The sequence below is a fragment of the Vanessa cardui genome, chromosome 20 (genome assembly GCF_905220365.1).
Source record: "Vanessa cardui chromosome 20, ilVanCard2.1, whole genome shotgun sequence".
In the NCBI taxonomy this organism is placed as follows: Eukaryota; Metazoa; Arthropoda; class Insecta; order Lepidoptera; family Nymphalidae; genus Vanessa; species Vanessa cardui.
In genome coordinates, this window is record NC_061142.1 from 9,867,626 (window position 1) to 9,880,604 (window position 12,979).

The 12,979-nt window shown below is 35.7% G+C and overlaps 1 protein-coding gene across 1 annotated transcript in view; it reads left to right on the forward strand.

Moving 5' to 3' along the window:
• Positions 1 to 10,275, forward strand: part of LOC124538242 — a 136,697-nt gene extending 126,422 nt beyond the window's left edge. The window contains exons 6-9 of the mRNA XM_047115230.1: positions 256 to 283; positions 532 to 616; positions 8,159 to 8,338; positions 8,575 to 10,275. Coding sequence (XP_046971186.1) covers positions 256 to 283; positions 532 to 616; positions 8,159 to 8,338; positions 8,575 to 8,786 — 505 coding nt within the window. The 3' untranslated portion in view covers positions 8,787 to 10,275. The remainder of the gene's footprint in view (positions 1 to 255; positions 284 to 531; positions 617 to 8,158; positions 8,339 to 8,574) is intronic.
• Positions 10,276 to 12,979: the final 2,704 nt, after the last annotated feature.

Here is a 12,979-nt window from a genome sequence, read left to right on the forward strand (position 1 = left end):
GTTGTTATGACGTTTTAGAATTTAATAAAACAATCATTGATAATGTAATTACAGGATTAATATTAGTTACTTAGTTCTCAATGTTGGTGGCGCATTGGCCATTGGAATGGTCAATATTTCTTACAGCGCCAATGTATATAGTCAGCTGTGTCACTTACCATCAAGGGGCCCCATTGCCAGCCCGTCTACCTATATAATAAAACAATATCATAAATATCTATTTAATACGTAAATATTTGTTTAATGCTTACAAAGGGAATGGATGGCAGCTATCTCAAAAACTGTAAGTATGTAAGCATTTAAGGATTTACTGAACTCATCTCAAAGCACCCATTAAAAGTTTCATGGCGCACGCAAGCTAATACAACACAATTATTAGTAAATAAAGATACAGGGTAGCGGGATGTAGACGTAACTACGTTTCCATACACTTTCCATGCATCACCTGTACATCCGGTGGAAGACTAACCTTATTTACCTTATGTTTTGTAGTAAATGATATTATATTTATGTGTTATGTAAAATTTTCAGCTGCCTCCGCCACCCCACATCGAGCTGGTGATGTCGATGCCCTATCTCCGTACAGCTTTCAAAAGACCAACAGTTCGAGTACGACGTACGTATTGTTGCTTTTAATTATTTTCATATCATATTGTAGCAACATCGATTTAACACTCAAAAATAAAAAAAATAAAAAAGTCTTATTCTAAAAAATAAAATATTGGTAAAATGATGATGCTATTTTTAATTATTAAAATTAAATTATTGATTGATATTTTGTTGATGTGTTGTACCGATCATAGTATTAATTATCACTTGTCAAAATATTTGCAAGCGTTAAAACATCGATATCAATATGTTATCGATATGTTTATGTCAGCCTATGTTCTATAACTCTGGAACGCCAGGATAATCGTCATATTGAAAGAAAAGCTTATTATTTTAAGTATTCTATTACTTAGTAAACAAATAACATCATCATAAATAAACGATTATATTCAATTTAGTAAATATAAATATAAAAAAAAAAACATTTTTAAATTGTTACTTTGAAACAAAGACATACAATATTGGCCACTAATAAATAAATAATATTATGTGTTAGGTTGGACCAATTGTTTCGTCCCCTTTTATCCTTTAATTGACCAATTTAACTCAATATTTAATTTACAATAAATATTTTAAATTCACATTTGTATATATTTAAGCACTTAATAAAGGTTCTTAACATTAAAAAAACATAAAAGCTAAAACGGTTTATTTTGTTAAATGTGGTATGTTTTGAGTACTGCATAATTACAACAACAAACATATTACTACTAATGTGACGAGCATGTGGTAGCATTTATATAATTATTTATTATTCAACATTTGAGAAAACACGAAATTATAGGATTAAAAAAAAATATTTTTTAACATATATAAAGTAGTAGTAGTAAAGTAACAGCCTGTAAATTTCCCACTGCTGGGATAAGGCCTCCTCTTTCCTTAAGGAGAGGGTTTGGAACATATTCCACCACGCTGTTCCAATGCAGGTTGGGGGAATGCATATGTGGTAGAATTTCGATGAAATTAGACACATACAGGTTTCCTCACAATTTTTTTTTCTTCGCCGTCGAGCACGAGATGAATTACAAACACAAATTAAGCACATATATATATAGTGGTGCTTGTCTGGATTTGAACTCGAAATCATTGTTTAAGATGTACGCGTTCTAACCACTGGGCCATCGCAGCTCTAACAGATATATATTTTGGATAAAAGTTGTCAACTGCTATTAAATGCAATCGATAAATTAAAAAATGCGGTCCATTAACGAACAGACGGGTAAAAGGTACTGTTTTATCTTTGTCTATTCATGCATCGAATAAATCTAGATAATCGTTGTAAATATTTTAATGCGAAATAAAACGCTGGAAACTTATTAGATTACAGACTAAAATCACCGATAATCGAGTTTACGCTTCAAACAAAGACAAATCGATTTGAGATGTCGCCTTAATCAACTTCGATCTATCGATATCGATTTTAAAATGCAAACAATAATAAATTATGTTACGTTACGGCCGAAACGAATATTTATACATCTTATAAAAAGGCAGAGTCCGTAAATCTGGATTTTAAGTATTTGTGTTATTATGCTCACAAAATGTTATATAAAAATTGGAATACAATGTAAAAATAATGGAGACACGCACAATTGGTAGTATAAAGTCACAAACATTGATAATTAAATATTATTATAAAAATTAAGATATATAAAACACAAAAAAGTTAAGATCCAAATTAAAGATGAAAAAAGACTCTTCTAAAGCATTATGAAATATAAATCGCCTTTAATTACAAGATATATTGATTGAAATATGAGGAAATAATTTGATAAATATTAAAAGTGAGATCTAGTGCTTTTCTGTAAACCTTCAAACAAAAACCAAACCTCAAACCTCTAGCAGAGTACGATCCAGAAATGTCACGTAAGTTGCGACTTTGACTATAATAAATTATATTAACTTTTAGGATGCATCAAAAAAAATATACAGCGAGTTCCATTATAATAGCACTTGCTTTGTATTTATAAAGAAGAACAAGGTAATTTCTCTTTATCTACATCATTAACAGATACGTCTTCATAACTTATATCAAACTAAAAAATCATGTTACGATTAATATATGTAATTAGAGGTATTAATACAATTTAGATCCCTCATACGCTCTCTCTTTCTATCTCAAAAAGCCTCGAATAACCTAAGTCATTAGTAAGCAACCATAAAGCCCTTGGTATTAATAAAACAAGGATCATAATATGGAGATCTTCTAAATACGGTCCTATCGAAAGCGGCTATCAGAGGTTGCAATTAAGATTAGAACTCCTAAACGACAGACTTGGCGCCCGCAAACCCATAACGGCTGTCCAGTCACGGCTCAGATTAGTGGATAGCAACTGTTCTATGTATAAACCAAGTTCGATAACCTTTCAGTTGTGGTTCATCAGTAAAATCAAGTTTGGAATTCGTTTTAAACAACAAATAATTGAAAATCATTTCTTATTTATATTCTTAAGTCTGTTGTTTTCAAATATTTAGAGTAAAAAATATAATGGTAACGACATAATGATGATTGCCTTTTTTGCACATCTTATGTGCCTTAAACTTCAGTATCAGCATATAATCAAAAATAAATGCGAGACAAAAATTTTACTTCAAGTAACAACAACAACAACAGCCTGTAAATTTGCCACTGTTGGATTAAGACCTCCTCTCCCTTTGAGGAGAAGGTTTGGAACACATTCCACCACGCTGTTCCATTGCGGGTTATTGAAATACACATGTGGCAGAATTTCTATAAAATTAGACATATGCAAGTACAGTAAAAGCAAAACTATTTCACAAAAACTTTCTGGTCCATAGAAATGAAACTTCGATAATTTATTGTACAACAGAACGTCAAGATTCCATAGATAGATAAAGATCTAATCGTATCTTACCTATCCATTAAAATCCGTCTGAAATTTACGTATATCTTAATTATTGTCATTAGCCGGAGCCACGTTAATTCGTCCCTTGTAGATCATGTTACGTACTTTGCCACTTCGCTCTAATTTAGATGTATGTACCTTTAAGACCGTATAAAGCCTTCGTGTGAAGACCTTTATATATTATAATCTTCCGACCCCACATTGCTTTATAATTAGGAATAGACATAATAGAACCTTATTCAATTCAACGCTTGCACTTAACCATACCAATAGAAATTTTGCTTTATTTTATCGTCGACGTTATACAACAACAACAACAACAACAACAACAGCCTGTAAATTCCCACTGCTGGGCTAAAGGCCTCCTCTCCTTTTGAGGAGAAGGTTTTGGAACATATTCCACCACGCTGTTCCAATGCGGGTTGGTGGAATACACATGTGGCAGAATTTCTATGAAATTTGTCACATGCAGGTTTCCTCACGATGTTTTCCTTCACCGCTGAGCACGAGATGAATTATAAAACACAAATTAAGCACATGAATCAGAGGTGCTTGCCTGGGTTTGAACCCGCAATCATCGGTTAAGATGCACGCGTTCTAACCACTGGGCCATCTCGACTCCGTCGACGTTATGACATTTTAAAAATAAAAAACATATTTTCTCGTTCTTATCTCATCCTTTAAAAGAGTTAAGGTTATCTTTGAGCCCTTAAGTTGCTTAGTTCAGTAATTGTGTCGTCATGTGCGGCACAGACTATTTGCAAAAATTTACTAATTGTTCGTGAGATAGAGCGCCTTATCTGTGAAACTACTCAGTTTAAAATTCTGAATAGCACCGATTATATGGCTTCTCTTTAAGTTAAGAGCGAAACCTTAATTAAATCTTGTAATAAATACAAAAACCTGTAATTATTCATGACATTAATATGCGTACAGGGCCGGCTTTAACTGGCTTTAAGTGTCCCTGGCTGGGCAAATATTTGTCGCCCTCTTATACTCAACCAGGTCCAGACTGACCCGCAAGGCCCGGCTAGTTCCATGGTTATCTTTGATCTTTCCGGCAAACCTTCGCCACCCCCAAAATTTGGCGTACCTACTGGGCCATCGCCTCATCGCGTTCCTTCCTTACGCCGGCACCGATTTTTTTTTTTGTATAGGTTGACGGACGAGCATATGGGCCACCTGATGGTAAGTGGTCACCATTACCCATAGACAATGACGCTGTAAGAAATATTAAGTATTCCTTAAATCGTCAATGCGCCACCAACCTTGGGAACTAAGATATTAAGTCCCTTGTGCCTGTAGTTACACTGGCTCACTCGCCCTTCAAACCGGAAAACAAAAATACCGAGTACTGTTGTTTGGCGGTAGAATAACTGATGAGTGGGTGGTACCTACCCAGAAGGGCTTGCACAAAGCCCTACCACCAAGTAAATGTGTAATTAATGTTAGAAAGACACAACAAATCAACTGTCTTCGGTACTGTTATCAATAATATCCATACTTAGGATATTTTTGCATTTTTATTTTATTAACTATAAAATACCAGACAAAACTGTTCAACATATTTCAACAGGTTTTTCTTTATTTTCGTCATATTTCTTAAAATAAGTTTATGCTCCTTTAAGTTTGTGCGTGGCAAATTAATTAAGAAAAAACTTTGCAAACGCTTTTAGTGTTGGTGACGATACTAATACATTTTAATGTCTTGAAATAAAATAAAGCCGATTTTAAAAATAACTATGTTTTGTTAAGATTTTATGCCTTCGCCTGTAGGTAGACATTGATACTACTTTCATTTTATAATAAAAATTCGAATTACCTAATTCATTAGTAAGTCTTTTAAACGTTGTTTTACATTTTACCTAAAATAACAATAATAAACAAGATGGCTAAGGAAAATATCGTGAATTCTGCCACATGTGTATTACACCAACCCGCATTGAAATAGCGTCGTGGAACATATTCCAAACCTTCTCCTCGAAAGGACGAGGATGCTTTAACCCGGCAGTGAGAAATTTACAGGCTGTTATTGTTGTCGTTTTTTGTTGAGGATAAAGATGTGTATAAAAATTTAAACTATAATATTAAAAAAAAAATCATTCTTGTCTGCCTTTAATCATATTATTTACCTTTAATTTACGTTAATTTACTTATAATTTCATAGAAAAGTAAATTGAATACACAACTCAAAATTTATTCAACGGCGATCACTATCTGAAACTATTCAAACACTTTGTAAAGTTTCCGATACTTAGGGAACAAACCCACAAACTAAACTTACGTTTTAATTATATTAGTAATAGTAAGTGTAACATGTTCAGTAGAAATTGTATTACCAGTCGTGACGAATAATTCAGACAACTAAATCTGTGTAATCCCGATCACAACATTTTCTACCTCCATATAGTACTTTTTTCCGAACCAATAAGACTTGGGAGCCGTCAAGAAATGAGCGTATACATTTCTTAACGGCCGGTAAAATACCTGCAATCCCCCGGGTGTAACAGATGTCCATTACCATGATGCGGTGGTAATCACTTTCCATTAGGTGAGCCTCTCGCCGTTCGCTACCTATAACATTAAAAAAAAATCTATGTATAACAGGGCTATTGGTAACTCGACGTATATCCGTTAGGAGGCGATAGGGGTGACTATTTGCAATAATTTTAACGCATGCATAAGCCATTTTTGAGTTTTAAAAACAAAAGAAAAAATTACATTTTTATTGATACTTTTTTTTTAGTAAATTTTTCGATGTTGCATTTTTGACAAATTTTAAAAAAAGCTAAAAAAACGTGATAACTCGAAAATGGTTCACTTTTGGATCATGCATATGGGGGTTAAAATTATATATTGCAAATAGTCACCCCTATCACCTCCAAACGGATATACGTCGAATTACCAATAACCCTGAGTATTTGGAAACATAATATATATTAGCACGATTATAAAATACACTTGTAATCCCAAATGATTAAAAGCTGCAAAATTATTAATATTAGTCTTGTCCACTTCTACCACCACCACTTTCATAAGGTGAACTAGTGGGCAGAAGCTTCTCTATCCCTTCTACGTTTGCTTACTGAACGATTACAAAAAAAACTGGCCTTCTAGATAAAACCCATCTCAACATTTTTATCATGGCCTGCCATAAAAGGATCTTATTATCTTTTTAGAAATTTGAATTTAAAGTCACAGCAAAATATATATAACTTAACATTTAAGCGTAGATCTAAATCCTAATCACAGTAATTCAGATACATAACCACAATCCCGCATTATTTAGTTTATCTTAACACCTGGAGGAAAGCTCGAGATACATTATATTCTTAGTACTTGACTATGATTACTACGTGACGTTCCGTTACACGTAAACAAAGGAACGAGCCAGTTACGTGTAGTTAAATCATTGTAGATAACATTCCAGGAATGGAAATGAGTTATATAACTAAACGAATTTTCAATGTAATAATGATAAATTAATTTAATAAGAAACTTTATCAAAGTAAGTTTACAGAGATTGGTTTTATTAATTAATCGTATTGTACTTTACGTCTGTAATAATATTATAACCAAAATCAATATAATATTTCATGCGATTTGCTAATAACTCAACTGTATATATATGCCGCTTATGATGAATATACCTTTATTTATAATACGACACTTTTAAACTTCCAAAATTCCGATAACAGTTTCGTCGACATTCAAAGCGCCATTTTTCGAAAACCCATAATATCACGGATTTACCAAGCTCTCAACCAAATCACACCGAGTCAACACAACAACAACAACAAAAGCCTGTAAATTCCCACTGCTGGGCTAAAGGCCTCCTCTCCATTTGGGGAGAAGGTTTGGAACGTATTCCACCACGCTGTTCCAATGCGGGTTGGTGGAATACACATGTGGCAGAATTTCTATGAAATTTGTCACATGCAGGTTTCCTCACGGTGTTTTCCTTCACCGCTGAGCACGAGATGATAAAGACAAATTAAGCACATAAATCAGCGGTGCTTGCCTGGGTTTAAACCCGCAATCATCGGTTAAGATGCAAGCGTTCTAACCACTGGGCTATCTCGACTCAATATACTCATACCGAGTCAATTTTCTGCCAAATGTTGTTTATGTGGCTTTTTCTATGCTGTGGTTGGAATAGAGTATACAGTTTAATTCGGAAATGTGTTAGTTATATACATAATATTTTTCAAGATTAACGTCAGGAACGTTAATCTGCCCAAACTATTTTTGCTCGATAGAGCCGAGAGTTCACTTATACTTAATACATACATTGTTATTCTTTTTACTTATACATACTTATACATTATATTATTTGCACATACTTGTGCACTTTATAATTATATCTCCTTCGTAGTTGGTTAGTATCTCTTGAGATTAGCCGCTGTAATCGTTCAGGAGAAGTTCCTTATTTCATAATTAATAACTAACTTTATAATTGACAACTAACTTTCTTACGTCAACAAACTAAAATTTTTTTTTCTTTTAAAGTATGCTAAAGAAAAAACAAGAAAGCAGCAAAGCTGAGGGCAACTATGATCTGTTCATATATACACATGTATAACCTTACCTTTAACCTATACCTTATCTTTCTATTAACATATTGATGGTTCTCTTGTATGGTACATTGTATGGAACATAAAGTTTGTTATTTTTGATTATAGCAACAACGTCTTCTGAAATGTATGCGCGTTCGTCTCGCAACGCTGTGGGAGCGCTGGACGGTAGAGGTCTGGTCGCGGTGATCAAACGTCAGGTACCACTGGCGGGACAGCTCGACCACGAACTGGCTTGGGGCCAGGGCTGGGGCTGGGTCACTTTGCCCAACGGCGTTTGGAGTGGACGTAAGTGAAATAATTGAGTATTTAGTTAGTAAAAGTTAATGGATACTTTAAATACTTCGTAGTTCTAAAAGTTGTACGTGTATATAAAACATATTTATTATATTAAAGTTATCATCTTCCATAAGCAAATAAAAATATAAACAATACTATCGAAAAAATATTAAAATAATTTTAGCTCGAACAAGTAATCTATGAAAGTACCTTTAAAGATTTTGATCCAAGTAATTGTGTTACAGGTCTCACATGGTCACAAGAAGGAGAGGACTTCGCCCTCCACGCGATGCCCATCATGCATCACACCAATGTCTCCCAAGCCTGTTCCATGCTCGACGGCGTCACAGCCTACGAAGCTGCGGCATACGAACAAGCCCTCGCTGAGTACGACGACGCCGCCACAACATCAGACGACTGGGACTTCGGAGTCGACTGCGGCGATTTCATGATGTGAAAAACTCGAATTATTTTTACGTACGGTCTTCTGATTTCCTTTAATCAACGAATTCAAAGAAGGTGGAAAATTTGGAGACGTCTTATCATTGATAAAGCTCGCGAGTATTTGTTAGCGTAACAGATATCCGGATGACATAACCCACACTAATATTTGCTGTTTTCTTGATCGTCACAAAATGTTTGGATTATAACGTGGTTCCATAGTATTACGCTATACTATTGCTCAATATTTGGTTAAGAAAGTACATGTGCTGGTCACGGTGGAAACGTTTGAATGCGACAATTAAGATAAAACTCCAATTACAAAAAATGTCTTATGAATTTTATATTTCAACAATTTTCAGAGAGAGAAGTACCTACGTTATTGAATTGACTAATAGGAAAACGATTCCTGTAATAGTTGCATGCTCTTTAGAGGTAACTGTGTTTGTTTTAGAGGAGATGTATGTAGCCATTAAACCTTTAGAACCTCGTATTTTATTGTACGGCCTACAACTCTTAGACGATGTTCAATTAGACATAGACTTTGTAAGCACCGTAAAAAATGGGATTGGGTAATTGTAAAACTTTTCTCACTATTTTCCTTGAGACGAAATTTTTTTTTACAGTTCATTCGCAATTCTGTACCTTTTTAAGTCTTTAAATATATCCAAAGATATATTTTTAAATTTTTTGAGAGTTTTACGTGTACGAATGCAGGGTAAAGTAATGCTTAAGAAGCAACCGTTTCGTATTCTACACAAACATAAATGGTAATATAAATATAAAATCGCACAAAACAATATAACAAATGAAACTTTTGAGTTTAAATATATAGATATAAGTAAATCGCTTTGTCCCCTATAACACCAATTATATTTGAATAATAATTATTATCCATTGAATTATTGGAATTTCATATTATAGATGTAAGTTAATAAATTCGATGTTAGTAAGTAGACTTTGGTCGGTAGAGTAACACAAGAATTCCAGCACATTTTGGAGCCATTCTTTATTTTATTTCATTCAAAAACCTTGCAAAAAGTTTGAAATGTTTTCCTATGATGAGAGTCTATACGAAGCAACAGGTCACAGGGCTGGTCCTTACTGCCATTGCTGCACTTGACGCAAAGTTTCAGCGTGATTTGGAATTGGTTAATTTAAATATTGCTTGATATAATTAAACCGAAAATTTAACTTAAAACAAAACTTTGAAGAAAGTTATAAAGCAAGAATTGAGACGTATGTAAAATCTGGACTAAAGATCGACACGATTACAGGATTATAATTTTGGGATGGGCTCCAAAAATCGTCGAAATTGTGCGATTTAGTTAGATGGTATTAGTAAAATTATTGTCAAATGTATAATTATATCTAGTCGCTATAAAATCTTCCGACCTACCCAAAGACTGCCTAACGTTATTTACCTAATACCTGTGTTGTGTAAAATCCTAGGCACGGTCAACGCAAAATGTAACCCTGACCCTGCGGAATATTGCGTTGCAAGATTTCTCAATACGTCTGAGAATATTTTGAGGTACTTCAAACTACAGTCCAAAATCTCAATATGAACTGTTACTTATAATTTCCAACAATTATTTGACACTAGTATTGAAATGTCACTTGCTTTCAAGGGGTGAACTGACGCGAGCACATAGCATCGAATGGCGCGATAGAGAGCTATTTCTATTGGTTATATAAATCGGCAGTAATCGGTTTTATTGAATTTGCCGATACTACATGTGTGATTGTGTGTAATATGTCTATTGACTTATTTTCACCTTTGACAACACTTATTTAGAAAATAGATTACAATATTATTATTTTTATTAATTTATTCACTCAGTAAGTATTAATGAGAGAAGTCTTGCAATGAGATAATAGATTTAGTAGCGTACTGTGTAATTACGAGTATGTTAGATAAAATAGGTGTTTTTTAAAAATTAGTGGCGCGAAAACGTTCATGAAATACTTTTTAAATGTGTTCTTTAATCAAAAAAATATATTGAAAATGGCAAAAACTGAAATTCTCCGACTAACGGGAGTGAATTATTTATAATATTTATATGAAAACATATTTAGTTTTAAAATACGTGTAAAATATTTTCTTCGTTTTTTATATAAATTTTTTACCTTAAAATGATTGTAATAATATATTAGGCAGCAATAAAGTGTGACGCTGGTTACGTCAGAATAAGTATTTTTGTAATAAGCACTTTTCAAATTGATTTTGCAAAGTGAATTATGTGTGTGCATTTATTTTGTCTGTGCAGTTAAATTGATTTCAATTAGGAAGTCCTTTTAGCCTGACTCTTGTCTAGATTTGTCGGTACAGTTCGTATTCGCTTTTTGATGTTTTTTGATTTAGTCGTCGCCATTTTGTTGTTTTGTCACAGAATAAAAAATAATAAACTGTATGGCCAAATCTATATAAAAATATAATCACTGGTATTTTTAATAAGTATATAGAGAGAATTAAATTATTAGTGTTATAATAAATACCCTTTGTGTTGCCAAACGTGTTTCATACTTAAAGTTAAATAAAAATAGATTTAAGAGATAAATTAGAATACCAGTGATTAAAACATCGATTGCAATTAGTGAATATCCAATAGAACAATAATAGCACACGATGTACTTTTTGATTTATATAAATAAGTCGATAATATTCGGATATTTTTTTTAAACCAACGTTAATCAACGTTATTCCTATACTTATAATTACAAATTATATTCCAATCTTCACGCCATCCAATAGGCATGTTTTACACGAACCTATAAAATTAATATTTAGATTAATTTAATTCTCGACCAATGACGTCACGTCATTTCAAGGACAAATTCGTAAATTTGTCTTTCCTTCTCTTGCCATAGGAATGGACTTTGTTAATGTACTAGTGCCTCCCGCGAAATTTCGCTTTTACTGAAAAGACTTTTTAGTAATTTCGTATAACTTCTTATATTATTACTTACCTACAATTCGTGCCAAAATGATGAAACCTTTTTTTCAATTATTTTTTTATCTGTATAATGTACTACTGAGCGGCAAACATACGTTGTCATGATGACATTTTAATTCTCCTTTTTTTTTTTTTTTTTTTTTATTACGCTGGAAAAACGCTTTGCGCGCTTCCCCCACGTGATGGAAAGTGGGGGGGTGTGTGGGACTCCCCGGAGCCCTGAACGCCTAGTGCGCCCAAGCACACCGGGTTTACCCACTAAAAAACCAGCGGTACCCTCTCCGTCTTTCGGCGGACGCCACGGGATCGCTTACGCATGCTACCGTGACGCCCTGACGGTCGGCCCGCTTATACGGGCCTTCAACAGCTAGGGGGGATTCCCAGGGTACTGGGACCCCCCCTGGTCCCTACGGCGCCTATTGAGGCGGAGAGAGAAGATGCGCGTAGCGCCTTTTCCTTCTCCCCGGTCGTCTTCTGCGGAGCGAGTCAGCGGCGGCATTTTTTTCCCGCTCCCGCTCCGCTGCTTCCTTCTGCGACATGACACTTTCGCAGAAGGAGCGCATCTCTGACCAGCACACCTCGCTACCGAGCATGGTGATGATAACGCTCGGTAGCGAGAGGTCTCCGCCCATAGTCGCCGCAAGGATGTGCCTCTGGGGCCCCCACGCAGCACACTCGTACAGAGTGTGGTACGCCGTGTCCACTGGCGCACCACACTCGTGGCAGGAGGGTGACTCCTCCCGCCGCGCTATCCCGTGCAGGTACTTACCGAAGCATCCGTGTCCGGTAAGTACCTGCGTCATTCTATACGACAGTGTGCCGTGCTTCCTCTCGACCCAGCGACTCAAGTGGGGACGGATCGCCTCCACTGTCGCTAGGCCCGCCGTGGGAGTCCCCAGATCCTCCTGCCATCGGGCGATCAGGGCTTGCTGGGCTAGAGCCCTGATCCGCCCGATCTCCGCCGACCCTGGACGGTCGCCGCGGTCCCTCGCCTCGACCCGGAACCGGTACACTTCCGCGAGCACCTCCGCCTGGAGCTCCCAGGGCGGATCGCCCGCGAGAAGTGTCGCCGCAGTCCACGACACCGTACGGTACCCTCTGATGCCTCTCACCGCTATGACCCTCTGTGGCTTTCGCAGCAGAGCCCGATTTTTAGCGGTGAGGGCGTCTATCCAGATCGGGGCACCGTACAGCGCCATCGACCTCACTACGCCGGAATAAAGACGCCGGCATAGCGACCCCGGCCCTCCCA